Source organism: Bacillus rossius, chromosome 6 (assembly GCF_032445375.1).
Source record: "Bacillus rossius redtenbacheri isolate Brsri chromosome 6, Brsri_v3, whole genome shotgun sequence".
Classification (NCBI taxonomy): domain Eukaryota; kingdom Metazoa; phylum Arthropoda; class Insecta; order Phasmatodea; family Bacillidae; genus Bacillus; species Bacillus rossius.
Genome location: NC_086334.1, coordinates 52,581,676 through 52,609,570, shown reverse-complemented (window position 1 = coordinate 52,609,570; position 27,895 = coordinate 52,581,676). Strand labels below are relative to the sequence as shown.

General features: G+C 35.1%; 2 protein-coding genes across 2 annotated transcripts in view; one reads left to right on the top strand and one right to left on the bottom strand.

Moving 5' to 3' along the window:
* Nucleotides 1–1,687: 1,687 nt before the first annotated feature.
* LOC134533189 (heterogeneous nuclear ribonucleoprotein A1, A2/B1 homolog) lies at nucleotides 1,688–25,780 on the bottom strand. Its single transcript, XM_063370554.1, has 7 exons — nucleotides 25,643–25,780; nucleotides 12,553–12,701; nucleotides 7,190–7,310; nucleotides 6,664–6,874; nucleotides 4,619–4,846; nucleotides 2,336–2,612; nucleotides 1,688–2,207 (listed from the first exon to the last, which is right to left on the bottom strand). The coding sequence occupies exons 1-6, from the start codon at nucleotides 25,661–25,663 to the stop codon at nucleotides 2,353–2,355; spliced, it is 990 nt and encodes a 329-aa protein (XP_063226624.1). The 5' UTR covers nucleotides 25,664–25,780; the 3' UTR covers nucleotides 1,688–2,207; nucleotides 2,336–2,352.
* A 306-nt stretch (nucleotides 25,781–26,086) lies between these two features.
* LOC134533186 (chromobox protein homolog 1-like) overlaps nucleotides 26,087–27,895 on the top strand; it is a 51,919-nt gene continuing 50,110 nt past the window's right edge. The window contains exon 1 of the mRNA XM_063370553.1: nucleotides 26,087–26,217. The gene's annotated coding sequence lies outside the window, so the exon portion shown is untranslated. The remainder of the gene's footprint in view (nucleotides 26,218–27,895) is intronic.

The following is a 27,895-nucleotide window of genomic DNA, read 5'->3' as shown; positions in this document are numbered from 1 at the left end:
GTGAGTCGGGGACGGGACCTCCCTTCCAATTTGACCGGAAGGCGGGTTTCAAACTTATGTCCCAAAAATTGGCCAGGCAAATAAGGAAGCAGTAAGGCACGCTGTAGAAGACTAACAGATTGTATTCTTGTGTGATGAAACAACAGACAAAGTGGGCCAATGTAAGGCAGAGTCTGCTACCTTGTAGTGCCTATCCGCTATGAGGTTATTTTACACCGATTTTTTGCACCGCTTTTGTCATTTTATTACACCGAAATGAGCCAGTTTTATTTACCATTGTCTGGGGTCCCTATGTATGTAGTATGTATCTTGATCCCAAAGTATAGCTATTAAAAGTAATTGATGCTTGTACCACTCATATTGGTATTAGGTTTTCTACTTTGTTTTTTTTAACAAGATCGAGTTATGTTAAAAAACCCAAAGCAGGCAATCATTGTGATTTCGGTATAAAGAACTTCATAACAAACTGCCATAATTTTGGTCCCTTCATGTTCTTTATAATGAAGCTCTACTGTAATTTAAGCATAATCCAAGTTTTTTTTCAGATGACAAAAATTAATCCATTCTATTCACTTTTCCAGAAATCAAGGCCACCCCGAGCAAATTTAAGGAACTGACCTAAGATTGTACATGAAACAATAGTTTACTTACATATTAATTTAGACAGAAAAATTTATTTAACTGCAAAAACTAATAAATTAATATATCAGCTTTATATGTGAAGTATCAAGAAAGAGCGCACACTAACAGTACCAGCTGCTACTGCGCACATAATGGTAGATCAAATTTTATGTATAGACATACACCACTGTAACTTGTGTTCACTTAGTTTAATGTCTGTAAAAAACATGTGTCAGTGTTGTCAGATTATCGTACTTTGCCATAATATATAGTATTTATTTTAGTTATGAATAATTGTGAAACAAATACCAACCCTCCAAACCTTCAACTTACGAAGGTCAAAAATTGTGTGATGTCAATTTCTAAAGCCAGTTTTGTATTACATACTCATGTGCAACTTCTAAGCATAGTTCATGTTTTACAGTACAGAATGTTTTATGCCATTACTATTTTCAAGTAATAAGTGCCATAAATTGTTAGTTTACATAGCAGGCATGAATTTAGACAGAAAATAATGTTATCATAAAGAGCATTGTTCGTGTAATAAAATATTGCACTGATTAATTAAAAGTATACAATTAAAAAAAAAATTACATAAAAAAAACAAAAATAAGTTAAAACTTACCTAACACAAAAAATTTCCAATGAATCAAATTCTATGTTTAAATAGAAACAAACGATAATACTGTGGCATGACTTAATACCTTACATAAGCTTCAGACACTCCTGGCACCACATACATTAATTCAATGTGTACTAAAACTAGCCATTCCAGAAATTCCGTTAGGTTTAATTTAAACTGCAGAAAGGAAAAGGAATAAAGAAATTAACAACCTATTAAATGTTAAATTTTGTCAAACTAACAGCTAAGTTTACCAAACAATATATGAAACTATATCTAACAAAACATTTGCTACAAAACCAATCAACCTAATAATAAAACCATTACAAGAATGTTGACAAAGACACCATTTCTCCCAATTAACTTTACCTGAGAACAATCTGATCTGGGGTAGGCATATTTCAGACACACTGCTGGATGTGAAACTAATAAAATAAAACCACCTCTTGCACCATTAATTTTATTGTCTTAATTAAAGTTATAAACTGTATCACAACTACACTTGCACTACAACTGAGTAGCAATGGTGCAACCACAAAGTATAACTGGTCTGCTAGTCTAACACTGATATATGTATGTATACTGAACAGTTAAAAGTACTTCAAACAAAAAGGGGCACAACACTTCACAAGTATAAATAAAGTCACAATGAACAGCCATAAAATTCTCCAGGGAACTAACACTAAGCATGAATATTCACAATATCTCAAAAGTAACTTAATACACAGTTTGTACGTCACCATTTGAAAAACCTAGACACGTGGAGTGTGAACTGTCTGCCTTCCTCACAACACTGCCTTCGTGGGATAGACGATGTGCGGCCTACATCGATCGCGTCCTTCCTAGATGCTCTGGCTAGGCTAACTATCCTGCATTCTGCCGTGCCCTCCGCAATAGCCTTAGCCTGCTCTGCGCTACGCCTCCCTGCCTGCCAGCTAGCCTACGGTACAGAGCGAAGTAGGACCTAAATCAAAAGTTCAGTAAAAACATGTTAGTTTACACCTCTCAACAAACTATCATAAGACAAGTACAATCCACTAGCATAACATACAAAATCAGATCCCTCAGCAACAAATGTCAAACACAACTCACCAGGATCAGTGTGGGGCCTAGTAGCGGCGGGCTCCGCCCCCGTAGCCACCGCCGGACCCTCCAGAGCCATAGCCACCGCCCCCGCCGCCACCACCTCCGGAGTAGGGCCCGGGCCGGCCACTGCCCCCGAAGCTGCCGCCTCTCACGGGGCCACCGCCATAGCTCTGCTGGTAGCCTCCTCCAAAGCTATCATTACTCCAGTTGCTGCTGCCCCCGCCATAACCCTGGCTCTGTCCCCAACCACCACCACTGCCTTGGCTATCCCACGGGTCGCTGCCTGCAACACAACACCAACAAGCAAGCTGTTTCATTCACCTACTTGGCAACACCATTTTAGTGACAAAATAAGTAAACAAAACTTATCAACACCCATGAAAATGGCATTATCCAGATAAAGTGAGAAATGTAAGTTAACAGCTCAAGTTCTTCAAATCAGAGTTAGCGCTGCATGCCCAAGTCCCAGCAGACCGTTCCATACTAAAAGGTAGGCCTGTGCGAATCAGTTTAGTTAGAATTGAATAAGAATTTTAAATATGTATACAGAACCCAAAAAGGAAAATTAGACAAATATTAAAGTTAGCTACAAAGATAATATGGAAGTTTTTTTTAAATACTGGAATTGTGATACATATTTATTTCTAAACTATGCAGCTACCTAACAAACCAACCTTTAAGTCAAGTTCCTATTTGCCTTATTTTTCACAACCTGCTACACTACATTTGGATACAGAAAATTTTAATAAAATCTATTAGGAAAAAATAAATATTTGTTAAAATGCTGCATTTCCAAATTAGTGATTGAATTAGCTCAATTTAAATATTTGAACCCTATATCGCGAATTCTCAGAGTTAACAGCAGGCAAGTAAATTGTACTTTTCTTCAGTAATATACCATATATACTCGTGTATAGCGCGCCTTTTTCCCCCTCAAGTAAAGGAAAAAAATAAGGATGCGCGCTATACACTGAAAATAAAAAGTTTGGGTGGTGAGGCGGGGAGGAGTGGAAGTCGTTAACTGCCGGGTGACTGGTGACGTTTCTGGCCAGCCCCCACACATACGCACAAGCAACAAGGCCTCTGTTTCACTCACACACACACGCGCGCGCAAGCTCGCACATCATGGTCTCTTGTTTATTTTTAGACCTCCCCCCTTTACAGAAAGCCAGCTCAGAAGCTAGTAAAAAAGAGAGAATGTTGTCACCAATTCCCCCCCCGCAACCGTTCGCTTTCTTCGCTTCCTCCATTCCTCGTCCCAGCAGCGACCAGTGAGTCATCTAGTTCTCCAGTTCTCCGCGCCAGCTTAGCAACGTAGCGCAGCACGCCTCCCTCCCTCCCACGTACCAGTTGTGATGATACAGCGCTTCATTATCTTCCGTCTACACAGCAGAGTTTAAATATTTTCCTGACGCATCACCACACATCAATTTAAATAATCAGGTACCACAAAATGTTAGTAAAATTTATTTATGGGAAAAAAAAATTTCAATTTTTTTTCTTTGGAATTTGTTGCAAAAATCGTGGTGCGCGCTATACACGAGGGCGCGCTATACACAAGTTTTGCTAATTTCAACTGGAATCCTTAACATAGCTTACATTAAAAAAAAATTTTTTTTTTTAGTCTTAACATGTTTCATAACAGATATATACAGCAAGTAAGTGGCTACTGTATTGGTTGACCTTTTTGCCTTTTATTTCTCTTTATTTCTGCTGATGTGCGTAACAGAAAAAAAAAAGTTTGGCGTTAAGTTTGTTATTACAAATATGGTATGATTTGAATTGTTCACGCTATTTTTTATCACTGCTTGGCAAAATAGTGAAAAACCCCATCTTTAATAGTTTTTGCATGTTAAAAAAATCACTCGCTGTTATATAATTTTGACTATAAAATCTCATTAGGCATAAAAATAGGTATAAGCATCACACTAATGACAATCTGATAAGAGAACATTGGTTCAATGACAAAAAAACTCAAGGCATGTTATGTCAAGCATTCACAAAGAAACAAATACATATCCATTACTTCAAACTGCTAGTATTCAACATAGAACAGTTTAACACATTATAGCGAATAGTAAAGTTTTATTCCTTAACACACTGCACAACAAATTTACATACACTAGAAATGAGCTCTTTGTGTAGTACCTTCAAGAAAAACTTAGTCCATACAAAATATTAGATCAATAATTTTTTGCCAAAATGTACTAAAATAGATAATGCCTGCACAAATTTACATTACCAAATGGGAAAAAATAAAATCTTTAAGGCAATAAGGTAACAACTCACCTCCCCAGCTACTGCTGCTGCCGCCGCCACCATAGCCACCACCGCCGCCGCCACCCCCACTGCTCCAGTCGCTGCCACCTCGACTGCTCCAAGAGCCTCCGGAGCCACCGCCCCCGCGCCCGCCTCGTCCTCCCCGGCCCCCGGAGCCACCCTGCCCGGCCATCTCCGCCTTGCTCAGAGCCTTCTTCACGTCTATGTGCTTGCCCCGGATCGAGTGGGATCGCTGCACTGCACAGGCACATCACTTACAGTACTACCCGCTCACAAATAAACCCTCAATACAAATACACTATTTTGAACAATTTTGTACAAAATATATCTTTTCAGACTTTTAGTCTCATTGTCTTAAATGACTGACCCACCAAAAATCCCTTTGCAACGTCTCTAGGACGTACGCGCACATATAATTACTAGTGATAGGCCAGACCCCAGTTGTCCGCCAATTAACAGTCACAGAACAGTAAATGTAATCCTAACACTACAAACACAGTAAATGTAATCCTAACACTACAAAACTATCAGCCAATCCTTTCCAGGCTAAAACATTTTAGGTTTGCCATAAAACGCTCTAGTAGAGAAACGAATTTGGGGCAAACAAAGCACACATATTCCTAACCCCTAAGCCCCATGAGACACGTGAAACCAATTTATACATAAAAATTGAAAAATTGCTGGAGCTGATAGCACACAGGCTCCCTACGCAAACCCCCCACCCAAATAGAAGGATACCGCTGCATCGGCCAGATGTGCTGGAACTTAAATGCTAATATTGGAAAAAAATAGATTAGCTACAAAAAAACTCGCTTAAGATATTTCTGCATTATAAGTTTTCCTGCTTATTAAGTTCACAAAATTATTTCCTTTATCACTTCCGTATATCCCTATGTTAATTTTCCCCATTCATTAAGTTTTTGTTAATATACGCTTCCAGCAAGCAACGACAGCACTTGTGGGAAAAAAATAAAATAAATTTTTCAAACTCCATTTAACATTAATTTTTCAAAATTAACTTATTCCTGAACAATAACGAATAAATTTGAACTAGCACAAGACTGTCAAAACCCTTGCCAGATGCCGCACACGGTTACAAGTGTATTTTTAGACCAATTATCTGCTTACATTTGTAGACTGAGAGGCTGTTCCCACCATTTGATTTAAGAACAAAGTAGGAATTGTCTAAAGAACTATAAGTGGGGAATCAGAGTGTGTGTAATGATACTGTCCAGGGTTGGATAAACACAAACTTGCCTGCATGTCCATGAATGTGGTCTGTTTTTTCAACATGCTTCCAGACAATGCCTTTGTTTTAAAAAGGTGAAACAGTCCATGTAGGCAAACAAACTAAGGAACGAGTGACAAGTGTTATTGGGTGCCAACAAGGATGGCACTGAAAAGTCACCATTGCTGGTAATTGGAATTCCCCCCCCCCCCCCATAACAATATTTAGACATTACAGTGCGAGTTAAGTAAACAAGTCTGTGTGGATAACAAGCAGCATTTTTGAAGACCAAGAGGGAGCGTTGGATGCAAAGATGGAGTGCAAAAATCAGAAGATTCTGCTTTTCAAGAATGACTAACTACCCCCCTCATCCCAAGGAAATAATCAACCTTAGGAACATTCAAATTTAACTTTTCCCACCAAATTCAACATTCAGACTACAACCCACTGACAGGGAATTATAAAAATTCTGAAACATTTTTGTAAGTGCCTTGTAAGCAACCTTGTTCACTGCAGCACTCAATTCATTTTCTAACATAACCTAATAAATCAGTAAAAAAATATAATTCAAGCACATTTTCAACCACAAAGGGCAATGTTTTATTTTAACCCAAAATAAACTCACAAAGGTCACACTGAATGTTATAAAACAAAAAATTGGTAAATTAGGTAAATACAGCAATTTTCACCAAGCATAAAAATTTAGCGATCCCATAAAATTTAAAGATTATTTTGTATTTAAATGTTTAACTAAACAAGTTCTATAACATAATGAGTTACTAACGTTTTAGGACCTACAAGCGTGTTACTTTAGGACACTACTCACGACATATCTTGTCCACTGGATCGTAGTCGTCAAACTCCACAAAACCAAAGCCCCTCTTCTTGCCAGACTCCTTGTCTGTGACAATGGCACAGGACACTATGGTGCCAAACTCCTTGAAGTAATCCCTCAAGTCTTCCTCCTCCATATCCTCCTTCAGTCCTCCCACAAACAGCTTCTTCACAGTGGCACCAGCCTCAGGCCTGCCAATTTCCTGTCACAGGAAACAACCATATTTGATAAACAAGACAAAAAAAAATTTGAATATTAGAATTGTAAATCTACATAGGTCTTTCTAGTTATTTAACTATTTCATACACCGACAATGTGTGTCTTCATATCTAACAGCACCAGAACACTTAAACTTGATATAAGCATCAAACTATCCGCGAACACAAATCCAGTATTTTGGAATGTTTTACAGTAGAATTTTTTACAATAAATACATTAACACACCAAAATACCACTAGTAAATTAATTTCTTAATCAAACACAATAATAAAAACTGCTGGAACCAAGAGCTAGCTACCTGTCTGGGGACAGCTCTCTTGGGTTCCACAACTCTGCCATCCACCCGGTGTGGCCTGGCTTGTTGTGCATCATCCACCATGTGGGCTCTTGAGTACGTAATGAAGCCAAACCCCCTGGACCTGAGTACACATCACTTTCAATTAGACATCCCATTTCATTATCAATTATACATAAACATTTGGAATAGAGAAAACAAGACAAGCATCTATCATAAGAATCATGAATATGTAGTTAGATAAAAGTTGAAGGTAGAATTACAGTGAAACCTCGTTAATATTATCCCGCTTATTACGAATGACTCGTTAATATTACCTATTACTATTTCCCCGTGAAATATGCCCATTAAACACAATGAAGATTTGTTTGGTTAATACGAAATTCTCGTTATTATGTATAGCGAACAATAACAATTCCCGTCCGTATAAACAAACAGTCATGTTTACCGTTTAATACGAACCAAAGATTACCACAAAGATACGGCCCCGCCTGAGTGTCCGAAGTGTGTTTTTAACTCTATGTTTTCAAAATCACTCGTTCGTGTGTTCGATATGTTCAGAAATCACTCGCGTTTGTACAATATTCGATATATCGAACTTCACGTGGGATGGTATTTACGTTCGATTTTGTACTTCCTTTGTATACATGAATCTGTGCCGGACCAATAAAAACAAAATATATGTTACGCCTAACGTGTTTAATATTTGTGTACGTTGTAATGAAAGTTTAAGTGAATTATCTCGTGAGAATTTTATTAAACTTTAGAATTTGTACGTACACACATAAAAATGGAGGCAAAACGTAAACGCAAGGAAGACGAAAATTAAGATAATAAATTCAGTTCGTCAGGGTGAAAAAACGAAAACAGAACTTTCTGAAGAGTTTGGTATATCAAAATCAACCTTAAGTACAATTCTAAAGCAAGCAGATAAAATAGAAGAAGCGGTCAGGAAAGGTAGTAATCAAACTAAGAAAAGGATGCGCGTCGGTAAACATTCCGAATTAGAGGCCAAACTGCTGGAGTGGTTTCATCAAATGCGCGCCGCCAGAGTTCCAATTTCCGGGCCTATTATCCAAGAAAAGGCTGATCAGCTGGCACTGCAACTCAGAATTGACGATTTCCATTGCAGCAACGGATGGCTTCAACGCTTCAAAGATAGGCATAATTTGGCCACAAAATCCATTTGTGGCGAATCTGCAGCTGTAGACCAAACAGCAACGAGTGACTGGCTTCAGTCAGTACAGTCCATCGTAAGTAAATTTGCACCACAAGATGTGTTTAATATGGATGAAACAGGGCTTTTTTACAATCTGTTGCCCAATAAAACTCTAACCGTAAAAGGTGAAAACTGCCATGGCGGTAAACACAGTAAAGTTCGTCTTACAGTTCTACTATGTTGTAATCAAGATGGCAGTACTAAACTTCGACCCTTGGTTATTGGCAAGTCTGCCAAGCCAAGATGTTTCAAAGATGTTGCAGCAAAAAACCTGCCAGTAGATTACGAGGCAAACAGTAAGGCTTGGGTCACCACAAAAATTTTCCAGTTGTGGTTGTTAAAATTGGACAGGAAAATGGCGACTCTAAATCGCAAAATTTTGTTATTGTTGGACAACTGTGCTGCACATACTGCTCATGGTATGAAGTTGGAAAACATTACCTTACTCTTCTTGCTACCAAATACAACAAGTGTGACACAACCACTCGACCAAGGTATAATACAGTGCTTGAAAAGAAACTACAGACAGCGCTTGGTGAAATACCTTATCAGGCAGTGTGAAAAAGGAAAGACTGAGCTTCCTAGATGGTCAGTTTTGGATGCTATCCGCAGTATAGCCATGTCGTGGGACAGCATCAGCCAAAAGACAATTGTGCATTGCTTTGCAAAAAGTGGTTTTGGCCAGCAAACTGTTGAAGAACCTGACTGTGATCAACCTTTAGAGGATTGGCAAGAGTTAAAAGAACATGTGCAAGTTGATAATGACTTCAATGAGTTTGTTCATATTGATGACAGTGTGTACACCAGTGCAAGATTAACTGCAGAAGATCTTGTTGGTTCACGAGGATTACAGGAAACACCAACGGCTGACGCTGTAGTCACTTTGTGAGGGTGGTACAAGTCAGGATAATGATGGTGATGACGACAATGGTGAGGTAGTGCATAAACTTCCAAGCAAAAGTGACACAATCAGTGCTTTGCGTACACTGGAAAATGTACTTGCTGCAAGTGATGTGCCAATTGACTTGATTGCAGGATTTGAGAAGATATGTTCTGCTGTAAATGATATTTACAGAGATAAGTGTGTCCAGAAAAAAATTAATGATTTTTTTAAACCTATGTAAATATATCTTGCATACTTTGCATAAGAATTGCTATACACTCAACAGCAATTAACTGTACGGTAAATGTTAATCATTTTTGTCAAAACTCTGGAAGCAAATTAAATAAGAATACATACGTATATGTACACTAATTATCAGTCTGTTATAGTATATTTTATTAAAACTATTAAAATTGCTTCTAAGTGTATTTTGTTAGTGTGCATGTCAATATCTGGCTTCTATTACAATAATAATATTCCACATTTTTAGTGCTCTGACATGTAGGAATTCAATATTTCTTATCGAGTTCTTATTCTACCTATTGGCTCAAGAACCTCATTAATATGAACCTCGTTATTACAAACTGAAATATTTTACTCCCCTTCAGGTTTGTATTAATGAGGTTTCACTGTAAATAAAATATTCAAATCGCATGAGATTTCACACTTACACCTCATGACTTTTGAACACACTACAGGTATTTTAAATTTGACAGTATTTTATAACACAAGTAGAGAAATACAACCGGCACAACAAAATAATAATAGAAAGTGCAAATCTTATGCCTGCCACCTGTTTGTAGCATTTGAAAATTCTGTAAAATCTTGTAATATTATATACATAAATTTAAATTAGGTTTAGCGGTAATTTAACTGTACTAAATAAAATAGGTGTAAATAAAGCTAAGTAACACTACACAAAATAAATAAATTAAATTTTCTCAGGTTTAGGCTTAAATACTTTTTTTTTGCTGAAGGGGTGTTAAAATATTACAAGTTAATTTTTACTTGAAGGTGATTGATTTTCAGCTTCTGAAAACTAAAGCGAATAGTAACTAAAGCGAAAGTTTGCTACAATACATAAATTACAATTTTAACAAACTTGACATAATTAATGTAGCAACCCTTTTCCTTAGTTATAATATTCCTTAGAAGCCATGCCTCTAACTCATGTAAAAATATCTTAATATTTCAGGAAACAACTTTGTAATGTTTATACAAGCCAATACATTTCTTACGTAGTTCCAATAAGCTGCAACTTTCAATATTTATCACAAGAAGGCACACTGTCCTTTATAAAAAAATCTCAAATTTCACCCAAAAAACTATTAGAAGTTTGATTACAATTACTGATCATAATTACTTTCATAAATACAATTTATCATTAAGTGATAACATGACCAAGAACGCTTGCTATTTCATTTAGCTAAGGCTTTTGACAGTCAACCAACCCATATTGCTCAAAAAATTATCTAATTTAGGACTCAAATGGTTCAGCAGTTATTTTAAAGATTGGAATTTCTATGTATCAATAATACTGTATCTGATTTACATGAAGCCAACTCTGGTTTTCTTCAAGGCGGTACATTTATCTCCCCCCTCTTATTTTTTTGATATAGTATTAAATTATTCTATTTGCTGATGACATAAAAACATATAGATTTCTGATGTTTTGGTTAGAAATTATGTTCCTGAAGTGCAGCACACACCTGGCTGGTCTGTTAGATGTAAATCCCATGGTGTTTGTACATAAGAAAAAAGTCGCTAGGGATATTATTTCCTAAAGACACAGGTTTTTAAGTAGCTATCGGTGAAAATGTGTAGTGTTTTTTCATGTACTTCATGGACACGTAAATTTATGACATTAAGAATTAATTTTAAAACTCCAGCACAAAACTTATTTTTATTCAACCATTATAATTTTTTGTTCTCCAAATAATTTAATCATTAACAGAATTTGACACCCAGCAACTATTTTTAAGTGTTTACATGTGAAAGGAACAGGCATCTTAAATGTGACAAGGATTATAAAGATTTCATTCACATACACAAATATTAATGAAAAAACTCATAAAACAATAATATAGTCCAAAAATTTAACTTATGATAATCATCTGTATCACCACATACCAAAGAAACTTTTTAGTTTTGAAAGAGCTGAACAGAATTAAAAAAAGCATGAGAAATACTCTATGCCAACCCAAAACTTCACCTATGACCACAAAAGCCTGCACAACATCTATCAATATAGGCATTCATTTCAAAAGCTAATTTTAAAATGGTTAAATCTGTGCACTCGACAATCACACCTTTTACATTATTCAAGGGGAAAAGACTATAAAAGAAAATATACAGTGAAAGTCCATTGTAGCGAATACGGTCTATAACGTAAAGTCCGCTATAACGATAATTTCCATCGGCACCGTCAGTTTTGCATATGCTGCGTAGGATAAAAATTTCGGAAATAACGAATGCAGCGTGGGCTCATTTGCGCTATAGAGATAGATTACACACCTGAAATTTTGCTCTAAAACCATGAGAAAACATCTAAAATTTCCTTAATAAATGAAAAACAGCTTCGCACAATTCCACGCGTCCAGCAAACGAAACAACGCACATGATGTGGCCGTCTTGGCAACACCGCACAAGGTGGGGCCCCACAGCGAGCATAGCTTGCCTCGCGGTGACGAAAGCAAGACAGGGCCCCGCTGCAAGCATTACTTATTTAGAATCACGCCGATTGTAACCCATGATACAGGTGCAAAAATTATGAAAAAAAGTGTACCCATATGTATTCGTTACTATAACAATTAGTACTCGTTACTATTGTATCGTTACTTCTGATACAGCATAACATAACATGTAATGGACTTTTACTGTACTTAGGGATCAAATTATGAGCAAAACCATACAAGCTTTACTTCTGCTAGTTTTTAAAATTTCAATCAAAAAGGAAAGTAAAACTTTGAATCTGAATGAATAAAAATTGTTAAGAGCATATTCCTAAATAAATATCTCAATTGTATCTTGAATTCTTTTGTAGGTTAACTTTCATAGTACATAAGTGACAGCAACAGCTGCCAGAGTCAAAATCAAACAGGTCAATATCAATTCAGAGAGTTAAAGAAATAAAGGTCTATTTTTACTTATGTTTCATGTTCTGACTAATATTGGCAACCAATTAAGCAATGTTACCATAAGCAATAAAATGAGAGAATTGAATATTTATAAAAGTAAAAAAGAACCGGTCTTGGAACAGCCTACCTTTTAGTTTTTGGATCCTTCATAACCACCACATCAACTATCTCACCCCATTGCTCAAAATGCTTTTTGAGTGAATCATCTGTAGTTCTGTAGTCCAAACCACCTATGAACAGCTTCCTGATGTGTTCAGGCTCTGCCTTGCCACCATCCTGAAAAACAAAGAAATGGCAACTGAGCACATACAATTTTCAGCAACATGCAAAAATACATCATTATTAACTATGTGACTAACCATCAGAGGTAAGAGTAAATAAAAAACAAACATGTTATACAAATATAGTTATGTGTATATATAATTCTTTCTAAATTAAAATATTAAACCAATACACAAATACAACACAATTAAAATTAAGCCAAGGCCCCAACATTTTTTAAGATGGTTGAAAGACTTTTTAACATTCCAAGTGAGCAGATGTGTGTGAATCCTACTAATATTATAAATGTGGAAGTTTGGATGTTTGTTAATCACGCCAGCGAGCTCATAACCTGGATTAACACAGACCACATATTCATATCAAATAACATCCCCAAGGAAGTGAAAAAGCGATAATTTCGTTTTATAACAGAAGAAATCATAGGTTATAGACATGTACAAATAGTGAGTGAGTGAGTGTCATTTCTCTATGTCTGCCACACGATCATACACATATAAGGTCTGGCAAATTAATATTTTTTCTCCTTGGTGAGACCAGTCTGCTTAGTGGAGCTCGCAGCAGCTAGCAAAATAAAGGCGCTAATAACAGTTTTGTTCTTAACTTCGTCAATAGAGTTGCCTTGTATTTTAAACGCACCATCGTTTGATGTGTTTGTCAGGTCTTTAATTTTTGTTCCTTTGTGCCGTATGCGTTCCTATATTATTCATCCGATTGCGATGAAATTTTGGTGAGTCATGCGCATACATACCTGCCAACTTGTTAGGAGTGCAAGCAGTAAGATTTCCAAACTAACAAATCAATAGCATAAATCAGGCGCGATGTTTAAAATAAGTGATCCGGAAAACATGTTTTATTTTGCATTGATAACACGTCTCTACCCAAAATACGAAAGTTAAATAACAAGTTAATGTAATTTATTAAAACTTAACAGCTTGAATGCAAAATAAATGATTTAATACACATGTACACAAGTTGGTGTATATATATATATATACACCAACTTGTGTACTTGTGTATTAAATATATATTTTCTTACCAAGATAGGCCTTTATCATAAGTCCTTTAGTTTCTTCCCTTTGAAGAACAAATTATAAAATTAAGTTCACTTTAGAGCATGTCATTACTATCAGTTTAGAAAAAAAATATCACTTCTTGCCAATGTAGTTCAATTTGCCAATTATGAGTTAATGTTAATATGTACACAAAACTGCCACACAAACACACAGTTAAGAAAAACAGTAACTTATTCCCTACGACCACTTGACTGTGCACTGGAATTCTGCAGATACTGTACAGTAGCATGTTTAGCTCTTTTTAAAAAATCATCACTAAAAACTTGTTTGTAGCAAACTGTTGCTCATCGATGACCTAAATTCTGATCTTTTTTTGTAATACTGAACATTCTGTGGGGAATCAAAAGTATCGACAAAACAGTTTCTGAAATTCTGTCATATTTTAATTTTCCATCAACAGTGAGCATATTTCCTACTTCAGTCCAGATAGTATCAATTCTCTCTTTCTTATTTATTACAACAGTGAGATCTTCAACTTGCAATGCTGCAAACTGCCTATGCAGTTCATCCATTGCACCATCCATGCCTTCACCATCTCTGACAGGCAGTATGAAAGGAAACAAATCAATGAAATATTTCAGATTTGCAAATTTCGCATCACTGATGTCACTTATTTATGCTACTTGAGCATTGACAAGAATTTCACTCTTCATGGGAAACGTATGTACAACATAATCACATGCTGAGGTAAAATATTTTCTGACAGCTGAAATTTTTTTTTCTCATCTGACAACCAACTAACAATTCTCTCAGCCTGACATCCAATCATTAACTCACTGTCACACTTTTGATTGGCTGCACAATGGTAATCAACTTCCAACAACGCCACACCTTTCACAGCACTACCACAAACAAAATGCAATAAGAGATTTCTCAGAAAATCTTGCAGGAGATCTAACAATACATGCATGTGTGGACTTGAAGACTGAAGTGTTACATTTAGTTTATCAAAGACAGGTAAAACATTCAGCAAAAATAAACAGAATGCCTTGTTTAGTGAGGAAGATAAAAACGAAGTTTCTCTTTACGACTCAGGGCAGGACTGCCACTCTTCAACATTGCAGTATCACTCTTTAAAACAGAACTACAATATTCTTTTTTTTGTTTTTTCACATCAGAAGGCTTGTCCTCTTTCTTTCTTTTACCGGTACTAGCACTACTTTCAGTAGTTCTGCTGGATGGCCCTTGCTGTTTTTCTGGGATCTTGTATGATGATAATGTGCCTGGCTGTTTCTGAGAACTCCCTGTAACCTCATCTTTGAAAAAACTTACAAGAGGTTCCCACTGTTCAATAATCCTAGCTAGGCTTCTTCCCAAAGACAGCCATCTCGTATACACATGCTTCAGGATCTTATGAGCTTCTTTATCATGGAGACCTTGCAAGTCACTCAGCCTTTCCTTTCTTTTGGAGCTTTTTTCCAAAAAGTAATAAATGTCTTCAAGTATTTCTTCCACCCTCACTGGCAGAAGCCTTTTCTGCAGCCAAATTAATTAAGTGGCACAGACAACCTATGACTACTAAATTTGGCTGCTTTTCTTTTAATACAGAAATAACACCATTTTTAACTCCAACCATAACTGCTGCATTATCATAGCCAAAACCTATTGGCACATTCATACTTTCCAGTTCTGATAGCAATAACTGCCGAATATTTTTACCAGTAGAAGCACCTTCCAATGAAGGTATGGCCAAAACACAATTAGTTATTAACCTGCAGTCAGGGTTGTAATAAGTTACCACGAGAGGATATAACTTATTACTTGTGTCATTGCTTCCATCAGTAGCTAGTGTATATGGGCCACTTTGCAAGCATCTTTACTACTGAAGTAGTAGTATTGGAAGCCATTTCTTTTACTATTGCTGCAGTTTTAGTGCGCCCACAGCCGTACATTTTTGCGATATCAGACACTGGGAACATTTTTCGAAACACATGCCCAGCGTGGTCGGCATCGCAGAATGGAAGGTTATGTTCCACTAAAAAGCTTGTAAAATAACATTCCGCCCTAATCACATCACTGTCACGGAAAAGAAACTGATTTTTTTTTGTTTTCCTCTGCAAGCTTCGCGTTATTTGCATGTTTCAAGCTCTTGACATGATAGGAAATATCGTGCTTGCCACCATGGGAAACAATGTCGCAACGACAAACACTACAAAACGCAAAATTAGAGCCTTTTTCACTCTTAGTAATGAAAGGAAATAGTTCTGAGTAAGATGACAGAAACACCTGCCCATATTGTTTTTTACTACTCGTAGCCATTATGAAATCATGTTATCTTAAGTTTCGTACAAGCACTAATATATAAAATATTTACCGCACTCGTACCTAAACGGTTTAAATCGTTATCACTCGTCTCCAGCCAACCTGTGTACCAACAAAACTCACAAACATTACTTTCATGACTTCCGCACAAAAGATTCGCAAGATCAGTTGCCATCCAGCCTGCTGTGTACCAACAAAACTTACAAAACTTACTTTCTTTTCTGAACGATTTTTCACTGACTCCATTCTCATATTATTGTGGACGCGGACACCATGTTGTTAAACAATAACAAATGCTTTTCAAACGGTACATCAGGGTGGCCACTCTTCTGGCATAATAAAATTCCTGTTTTTTTTTCCAGGTTTTTTCAAGGGTGGTTTTTATCAATATTTGCATACAATTTGCATTTTTGTTACGCAAAGCACACAAAATATGATGTTTTATTGCAGTTAAACAATAGACAACTTAACTATAGGCTTAAAAATTAAATCAATGAACTTGCTTAAAACAAAACCTACCACCAACAAAAAATTTATAATCTCACGTCACAAAAATTACTTGACACCAAACGCACGTGTTTTGCCCCTCTTGCGTGGCTGGCTAATGCTGTTCTTCCCATCCATGCTACCGATATAGATTTTAACATTACAGAAATTGCAAATAGCGTTTGTCCCGCACTTTGGATCTTTCTCCACCCATTCAAACTCTTCCGTACATTTGTCATTGTATGTGGTGACCGAACTCGTTGACATTTTGATAGTCTGCGCCAATTACATGTTAGATTAAAAGATTCAAAACAACGTCCCGCACAACTAAACTTTTAAAAAAACCTCGAGAAAAGTATCCGTGATACCGTGATGCAACAACATGAGCGCAAAGTAAAAACAAATATACATACAAAACTAGTGCTACCAACATGCCGTGCGAGAAATTACTACCATCCTACAACATTTTCAGCCAAAATGCTGTTGCTTTTGAATACAGAAACATAATAAGTATGGAAGTCTGAATTGTTAACGGTTTCTTACGTACTACAAAAGTTTTTAAATGCAATATGAACAAATTAACTTTCACAAAATATAGCTCACGAGCACACTGTCGTGCTTCGACGGGTGGTGAACGTGCTCATTTAACAGCCGTATGTTATTGTGATCATTACTTCATAAAAAAAAATCCCGGTTCTAATAAAAATTCCTGGTTGATTCCAGGTATTCCTGGTTTTTTTTAAGAAATCCTGGCTATTTCCCGGTTGGCTGGCCACCCTGTACATTTATATGGGCACTAAATTATTATACTGCATTTTTGAACCGACAAAAATCGTAAGATGTTCCGGATTTTCGTACAATCGTAATATGAATTATTTTCCGTGTAAATTACGGGAAAATCGTACAAGTTGTCAGATATGCGCATACCCGTGAAGGTTTCTGAGATGGTATAACTATTTTGCAATAGTTGTAGCATGAATCGTTTCAAAAAATGGGTTTATTTCATATTATATAGCGGCACTTCGTTTGTTTGTTGTATAAGTGCGCACGCATGGCAATTTATTTAAATATTAAAGATAGGTACACATAGATATATATAGAAGTATATGTCTAACTACTTCAAACACATTACAAAACAAAACTGAATGAGGCATTTCAATATATGCCAAGCATTAGCTAGATATTGTTTTTTTTAAATATTAGTAAACTCTTATTTTTCAGCTTTTTTCTAGTGCTTTATAGTCTAGATTACATACAAACCACCAATTTTTTTAAAAGATATATTCAGGTAAATAACTATACACTGGCAGAACATCTGCTGGGATCTGAAAGTGATATAAATTATTTTGCACACTTGACATTCCAATTAAGACAATTAACTACATCTGATTTCGTAAAAGGTCCCCTTCACCCTGTTTTCAGCCCGGGCAATGCCAGGTACTGCAATTACTATCTATAAGAATATTTGGTGATATGAAAACATCACAGCTAATAAAATAAGTTCCAACCCTATAAAATAAAATTTTTACACAATTTAAAACTTTGCAAACTTATTTCTGTGGTCTTTGGATCATTTATTCTCTAGTAACACAGCCTTTGGTAAATATGTAGTGTACGGATTAGAGCAAAAAAAAATCGTACAAATATAAAATAACTTTCATTATATGCTCTTTTACGTCCTCTTTTCATAACCGCCTGCGGAGATAAGAAATTCCAAATAATTTAGGAGATATCTAATTTTTTAATTTTCATATTTGGGCACTATTTGTAAAAAAAAATTTAAATTTCAAAAATACCTTAATTCTGTGCTCTTTAACTTCCTCTTTTCATTAAACCCGGCGGAGATCAGAAATTCCAAATACTTTAGGAGAAATGGAATTTTTTAATTTTCATGCTGTGCACTGATGCAGCGTTCAGCAGGAAGCCTACGATTCAATCATCCTTCTGGACATACCCGAATACTCAAGTTGGCAAGCCTTCATTTCTTAAAATTAGCAAGAAGTAATTAAAAATACTTTAAAACATTGTGGATGGTTGGTTATATTAGGTAAGTATAGCTACATTAAAAAAAACTGTAAAATCATTTTATGGTTGCTTAGCAAATAACTTTTTAATATGTAGCTATCCAGCACTAGGAAACCGTTTACATGATTTCACAGTATTTTTAATGTAGCTATCCTAACCAAATCAACCATCCACAATGTTTTAAAGTATTTATAATGTAGCTAACATAACCTAATTGACCATTAGTTTTCATGAGTTGCATATTTATTTATTTATTTATTTATTAAAAAAAAAAAAAAAAAAAAAGAAGCTGCACTATCGGGCGTTTGCCTCTCGTCTGTTGAAAGAAGGCTTGCCAACGTGAGTATTCAGGTATGTCCAGAAGGATGAGTGAATCGTAGGCTTTCCGCGTTCACCATTGTTGCTTGTTTACAAGTATTTTTTTTTCGCGACGTAGTTGGACTACATCACGTAAAAAGAAAATTACGTGAGTTCCTACTGTTCGTCCTTTTTCCCGGTTTGTTAGGTCAGGTCAGCTACATTATAAATACTTTAAAACTAAACAACCATTAAAATTAATTTTTATTATTTTTAATGTCCGTTCAGTTTCAAAGTATTTATACTGTAGCTGATCTGACCTAATATACCTTTGTCCCGTTTTGTTAGGTCAGGTCAGTTACATTATAATACCTTAAAACTATAAAAGTAAAATTAATTGATATTTTTAATTTCCCTTTTTTGAAGTATTTATAATGTAACTATAACCTTACCTAATGGAAAATTTCTGTTATTTAGGCATTCACGCGCACACGGCAAAATATAAAATGGCGTCTGTTGAATGATTACATAGGACTTGTAATGCAAAATAAGAACGGAGATATCTCCAAAAGTAATTGGAATTTTTTATCTCCGCAGGCGGTTAAGAAAAGAGGACGTAAAAGAGCATATAATGAAAGATATTTTATATTTGTACGATTTTTTTGGCACTAATCCGTACACTACATATTTACACAGCCTTTTTGGATTGCACCAAACTATATCTTTTCTTATATTTTACCGTAGAATAAAATATGCTGGCCCCACCGTTTGGGACACACATAAATGAGGCGGTGTGAAATTCATTAGATAAATACTGACTTCAAAATAGCAGCAAGTATATTTGTTAAGTCACTTGATACCCATAATTACATGACATTACAATTTTAATGTCCCATTCATTTGTGAGGCAAGGTGCTTCCAAGCACAGTAGGTACTCACATATGGTGGCACCCACTGTACATAAACAGGCAAATGTTTAATTAGGAAATTAACCATCAATAAGCATAATCAAGAAAATACCTATTACATTATGTACTCAACTATTTTAATTATTTATAAAGACTATACAAAGCATAAACTGATGGGAATACATAGCTGCCAACCTCAAATCACACCCATCAGTAATGACAATTATATGAAGAAAAAAAAGTACGCGTAAATAATGCACGATAAATGTTTCCTGGGGAATTATGACACATACAAGATAAAACAAGGAAAATAAAATGCAAAAAAAAAATGAAAAATATAGGCCTATAGGTATATATGAATACAATGCAAATTAATGAATAAAAAAAACTATTTGAACAATACATTCATCTGAATATGTAAGAAATGTCAATAATTGTACTGGAAAGTTTGAACCTTCAATTCAAAGTATTCAAAGTTAAACTTGTGAACAACTGTCTTTTTATTTGCTTCTTTTATCCTGGTTGGATTAGAACTTCCTTGTAAACAAACAACAGAAGACAAACAAAAGAACTTGTAAACAATAACTCTGCGTTCGTTACTTTCGTTTCTTCAGATGTAGCGAAAAAAACGACGATATAGATATATTAATCGTCATGGCTATAAAATGTTCCGCATGTTTCTTTGATTCAATATGCCGTTTACAGTCATCCCTTCCACCATGTGCAATCGAAAAGTCACACGTGCATACATTACAAAACGCGTGGTGTTCCAAAACATTTGAAGACGACAAGCATGGCCATTCTTTTGAATAGTTTAAGTCGAAAGTTCTGAAGAATTGCGTTCTTTTTTTCCCCCCAGAAACACTTGTTCTGTCACACGCTTCATTTCTACAACCGGCACTGAAGAACAAAACACTATCGAAAAACATTAAAAAAAATTTCACGTCTGTAGAAAGACAAAAACACTATGATGAAAAAAATGGCTTTCAAAAAAAATTAAAACACAGGTTAGCCAAAGTACCGTGCAAAAATTATCGTGATGTAAGTAGCCGAAAAACGAAAAGTCCGAGAATATGTACTAGTTTTGTCGTACAACGGACGTAATACCATCCCATTACTATTTGAAAACACGAGAATTAATCTACTAATTTCAATAGTACATGCGCACACATACTAGTTCCGTTATTTGCGCAACCACGCGATGTATTCGAACTGCGTTCACGAAACCGCACAGCAGAAACTGAATTTTTTCCGTCTCCGTGCAGCACAACGCCTCGTTTCCGTAATACACCAGCGATGTTCCGTAATTCCGTAATTCGGTGTTAAATCCGTAATAATTACGGAAAATCCGTAATGGTTGGCAGCTATGGGAATATACAACTTCAGCTACAACAGTTTTGCACGTCACTGAAATGCAAAATGCTGCCTTAAAAGAAAAAACCAACAAACCAAGACAAAAATATAGATAGAAAAAAAAACCCAGATTTGGAGAACTGGACGCTCCAGTATTTGACCACCCCAACAGCATTTTATACTTCCTACTAAATTCTGAGAAACACACTAGTGGTCAGGGCCGCGAAACCAAGGTAAATTGTGGGGTAAAAGAAATTAAAAATGAGAATATTTATTTAAAAATTTACTAAGTGCCCGCATTAAGTCAACCGGTACACAACAGGTTATGATTTTTTAAGGTCCCTGTCATTTGTGAGACAAGCTGTTTGCAAGCACACAAAGGACACAGGCATGACAGCACATTATTAAAAAGTAGGCTATATACACCTCCATATTGCTAAAAAAAATTCCTGTCAAGGGTTGACACTTGTGTTTGGATGCACAATAGGGAATTATTTAATTTTTTGTTATGCAACATTGCATTATAATATCCTAATTAAAATACACACATTCTTATGCATGGAAAACCACAATTGAGAAGCCCTATTTATCAGTAAATAGCGGAAGGTCATAAAAAGATTTATTTTATTTGAAGAAAAGCCACAACAAAATCACCTCCACGAAAAGTTTTAACTGTTGAATTTGAAACTAAAGTAAATAGATTTAAATTCAGGATCAGCTTAAATGAAAGATGCAAATTATATCTGCACATACATAATTTCAGAATCCCTACCCCTACTACTTATACATACTGTTTTGACTGAGAATGTTTTATGTTAATATTTTTTGTTTATTATGCTTATGCATTTCAAGTATTTCATTTGAGTTCAACAGTTATTAATTTGGCTTATGTTTAAACTGAATTTAGTGTTTTTATTATTTGTTTCATTATATTTTACTTAATTATTTAAAATTATAATATGTATTAATTATATTATGTCAAATTTCAAAGCATATTCTGCGCAGCGAGAATAAGAACATTCTAGAAGGTTGTACAAGAAAGGAAGACAGGCCCAACAAATTGTCGCCAACAAGTTATTTTTCACGCCTCAAGATAGTGCGCTGTTGGAAAATCCCAGGACATGAACATGTTACTACGCAGCAAGAAATTGGAACTTTGTTGGGCACTGTCTCGCCAGCCAATCAGGGCAACCTTGATGTGTCTCCCCAAGCCAGTATTTTTCAGAAAATACTGTGATTGGTTGGTTGGCCCAAGGGGTTGTCTCAACTTCGTTGTCTATTAAAGGGTCAGTAACTGAGTGGTGCAGTCAGTCGCAGTAATCAGTTGTTACTCGTATTATTTAGTTTGACGTGTTGCCCTTGGACCATTGCAACGTCTGGCTGTGGCAACTCGCTTCAAAATGTAACTTTTAAAACAATGTGAAGTTCAAAAGTAATAAATCGGAACAATGTGAAAATTGTGTATTTGTTATTATTCCGGGTTGCCTATCCAGGGCAACTTGGAATGTAACAAGTCCTAAGATCTTTTACCCTTGTACCCTCCTATGTACTCTAGTTCCCAGCTGTCACCATACCCCTCACTCTTATCACACTAAGCAATCTACCCTTTCCAACCTTCTCCCCTGTAATCATTTGTTTAAATCTATTAGGGATGGGAAATATAGTTCTTTGGAACGAACTAGTTCGTTCGGAACTAGTCACTTCAAAGACTAGTTCTTTAGGAACCGTTCTATTGAACTACATCGGTTGCGGACTGTATTGCGGTTTCCAATGTTTAAACAAAATATTCCATACATTGCACCAACACAATTGTTACAGACTTTTTGTTTTATGGGCATTTCTTTTTCTATAAATAAAAGAGGCACACAGTAATCCGATGCTTGTAAACAATATCTCCCATTACAAATGAGCGACTATCGTATTGTTTTTCTTTCACACACTTCTTACATTTTTGAATGTGTATTAATTTATTTTCTGCAAGTAAAGTGCTTATTTTCACATGTTTACAAAACAAAATAATGGTATAGTGTTTTCTCATCTGTGACAACCTAAGCTGATTTTTTTCGTATTAGGTAAGTTTTATTGTGTTTCTTTAAATTTTAGTGTAGTTTTGTAATGTGTGGTCTATGTGTAATGAAAGTTTAATTTCAGGTTGTATAGGCTATCTGAAATTTAACGTAATTACACTTATTTACGTGACACGTTTTTTAATGTCAATATGTAATGTAAATGTCTAAAGAATATTAGATAAAAATTAAGAGTTCACGATCGTCAAACGATACTATCTATGTCTTTGAACTAGCTAGTTCAGTGTGTATATGTACTCCCTTTCTCTTCGGTCTTCGTAGTTCAGATCAGTACTTGGAACGTCACTGCTTGGAACTGACTAGACTTGTGTAGTTCGCGATCGAACTAGTTCGGAAGAGCGCTCCCACAGACGAACTACGCGAACTAGTTCCCAGATCCCTCGCTCCTCAGTTCATTAGCTCGTTCTTTTACCGATCTCCTTTTAGTTCTGTGCACATGATCTGGCTCTTATCAAAAGTCGTCACTCGTTCTCCCTTTCGGGTATTAATTACGGCTTTTTTTCTATATCTAATTGTAAGGTAACAAATTAGAAGAGTAATGGGTCTCTATTCTTAATAATTTACGTAATTTTGTAGCCTGTACATAATAACACATTTTTGTTGATTATTTCTTAAAAAAAATATAATTTGTATATTTATAAAACAGTATTTTATTCACTAAAATAAACGCATTTCATAAATAATATTTCTTAAACTAGCTATAAAATAAACCCTTTTATAAATTAAAATGTTTCGATTATAGTGTATGTTAAGAGAAGAATAAAAACAGAACTGTTATATACGCCATTATACCCAATTATGTAAATTATTGTTTTATTTACTCATTTGATGTATAATAACCCAAAAAAGGATAATCTAGGCGTTCACAACACTGATCATTATAAAAAATAACTATTATAAGATACAAAGAAGATCGCCTGCAGTAGCGGTAGCAAAGCGAACGAACTATCTGTGACCTGTCTTCTTTGAATTAGAGATGGGAGCGGACGAACTAAAAGAGCGACCTAGTTCGCCAAGGAGCTGCGAACTAAAAGGAGCGCTCCCGGTCGCGAACTATTATGCGCAAGTCTAGAACTGACGAAGCGATGGGGAAATATTGGAAGGGGGGGGGGGGGGGATGAGACCAAATAAAGAACAAACGTAAGAGAGGGAAGAAAGCAAGAAAGACGTGGCATATTGGCTGACAGTGGTTTGTTTGGTGGGGAGGGGGGGGGGGGTTTATCTTTCGCGCATGCGCAGTAAGGACCAAACAGAGTAGGAGACGAGAAACACGCAAAGAACGAAAGAACGATTGTTTTTGGTAACAGCGAACTAGTCACCTAGGGATCTTTCGCGCATGTGCAGTAAGGACCAAACAGAGTAGGAGAAGAGAAACACGCAAAGAACGAAAGAACGATTGTTTTTGGTAACAGCGAACTAGTCACCTAGTTCGCTCGTCAGAACAGTTCCAAATGAACTGGTAGTTCGCGAACTACCCATCCCTAAAATCTATCCATTTCTCCCTCTTGCTCCTCACTTCTCCACATACCAATCACCCATCTCGCTGCCCTATGCTTCCCCTTAAGCTCCCTTAACTGTCACTAGATAGAGATCCTAAATCACAGCTGCATACTCCATTGGCCTAACCAACGTGGAGTATGTTTTCTTTACTTTATGAGAGGAGCACATGTATCAAGAAGTTTATAATTTTGGAAAATTTTTTTATTGTAACTCAAAATCAATATTTTTCACTCATTTTTTCCAAACATTTTTAGAGATACCATGCATAATTACACGTACGTGAATAGAAAGATTGTTTCAAAACAACTTCAAAATTTGTCCAACCAATTTAAAAAAAAAGTGTTTACATATACAATGAATTAAACATCTAAAACTTGTAATATATTAAATGACAAGAAAAACCTTTGCAGACATTAGGTTACAATTTCATTCGCCCATCAAAAAGTATGACATTACAAAGCTTCTGACGGGACTTAGGATCTTGTAATTCCAGCTTCACCAACGTTAATCAAAATGGTGACGTGTCTTCAACTTAAGTACGAGTAGTACACATTAGTTTACTTGCGTACTTGCATAATTAACAAGTTCGGAACGTATTTAAAACTTTATATATAATACGTCTCACAGCAAAAGATTAGAACGAGCAGACAAAATGGACGCTGTGCTTGAACACAAAAATTTAATGATATATCAGTACCGTAGTATAATTCTTTTATATTCCAGGTGAACTGTAAATTTACACAACTTTTAGCTTAAAATATTAACTGCAACAAATATATAACATGCATAAAAAAGCCCATTACATATAATTAGTTCTCACAAAAAGCTAGACAAGTCCAAGCTTCAAGAGAATTTTATCACACTAACACATATAATACTACGAACAGTGTGAAATAAATTAAGCAAAAACAACATGAATGATATTAGATAACGTCTGTTATTACCTCATGTTCCATTTTCACCATATTGTTGTAACTCTTACAATATCGCAACAGACAGTCAACGAAGTTAACACACTCGACTCGAAATGGACAACGGAAAGATCCAGCAATGAGCTGTAGAGAGACAGCGGAAGGAGTGACAAAACGTCTAACAAGGACTACATCCGGCATGACAATTATTATTAATAATATGTGCATTAAAATATATATATAAGCTGCTAATACTGGCGAATTTTTAAAAAAGACTTTTAAGTAAATAATTCAATATATTATTAACATTCTATATATTTTAAAATTTCAACAAAAGAGCGAAGGTAAATATTGTTTTACACAATCAATGTAGCATTTTTAACTCAAACAGAATTTAAAAAAAATCATTTAATTCTTAACTAAATTTAAAGAACTTCCAAGTTCTTTAAAATTTATCACTTCTTGAATAATCAAACAATTACAGCTGCTTTTGTGTAACTCAGGTCTGTTAAGTCTCATCCCGCTCTTTTTTCGTTATTGTTGCCGCCATTCATTTTCGTTGTGTTCAATGTCGGCTTTATTTGAGAATGTGAATTTTCGTCCCTGAGGTAAATAAATAAATATGTTTGTATGGGTGATATTTTGTGTTCAGTTATGCACTAGCTATCAGTTTACAAGCACCTGCACGAAGTAAAACAGCTAATATTATATTCTTTAAAATCTAGTTTTTGTCTAAACTGTCATGCAGTAGGTTAACTGGTTAAGTGTAGTTAAAAAATATAACTTGTATCACACATTAAACAACCTAATAGCCTATGTTCAAGGGTGATACAATTATAGCTTTTAGTTTAAAGTGTTCTCAATGTTAACGGTATACAAACGCTTTGGATATTGTTTGTTGTTAAGAAATAAACACATTTTAAATTATGAACAATCTGATTCTTAATTTTTTCTGTTGTTTTTTTTTATAATTTATTTCATTCTCTTGTAAGAAGTGTAGTACACTGTACTGTGGGGAAATATGTGGGAAGGGTTTATGTTGACTATAGTACTATTTGGTTAACTAAACATTTGTAAACTGTTCTAATTTTGTTCCATATTTGGAATTAGTTAACAACTATATTCCATAATAATGATGAATTTGTCGAGAGAATAAATGGTGTTTAAAGCAGTAAATTCTAAACATGTTTGTTTTGAACAAAATACATTCATTAAGTAAATTTGGGTAGTTTATTATGAGAATGGCATATCAGAAGAAGAAAAAAATCCCCAAACATTTTTTTAAGCTAATTTCATTTCAATGTCTTACAAATGGTGTTCAGTATTTTTAATGTAATTAAACTAGCCCAATTAACCATTTACAAAATTTTCAGTATTTTTAATGAAGCTAGCCAAACCAACTTTTCAAATTCATAAACTACTGGTAAGCTACTTGAAATATGCCATTTCCCTTTTATAGATTGGTTAAAAAAGATGTAAGGTAAAAAAAAAATCTTTTTTTAGATTTTTATGTTTTTAATCAAAGTACAGAAATACCATTTGGGGTATCGGTATTTATACTAGAATTCCAATGCAATTTTACCCATAATATATTTATATTTATTAGTATATCAGGTAAATATGTAGTCTACGGATTAGCGCCAAAAAAATCGTACAAATCTGAAATAACTTTAATTATATGCTCTTTTACGTCCTCTTTTCATAACCGCCTGCGGAGATAAGAAATTCCAATTACTTTTGGAGATACCTAATTTTTAAATTTTAATTATTGTAAAAAAATTTTTTTATAAAAATCTGAAGTAACTTTTATTATATGCTCTTTTATGTCCTCTTTTCATTACTTTTGGAGATATCAAATTTTTAAATTTTAATCACTATACCTGCACATTCACACGGCCTTCACCATTTTTTTTGTTTACGAGTATCATTTTTTTTTTTTTTTTTTTTAATAATGTTGTCACGTGATAGTTCGTGATAGGCCAATATTCAAATGAACCAATAGGCCGCCTCCAACTTAAATGAGTTTTTAATGTTTCAAATTTTTATGCTTTAAAAAATTACGTTCGTTCCTACTGTTAATCCTTTGTTCCGGTTTGTTAGGTTAGGTCAGCTACATAATAAATACTTTAAAACTAAACAACCATTAAAATTAATTTCATTATTTTTAATGTCCGTTCAGTTTCAAAGTATTTATAATGTAGCTGACCTGACCTAATCTACCTATATTAATTGCTACTGTATATGATTTGCTGGTAGCACCATGACAAAATATCCGCTGTACTGAAT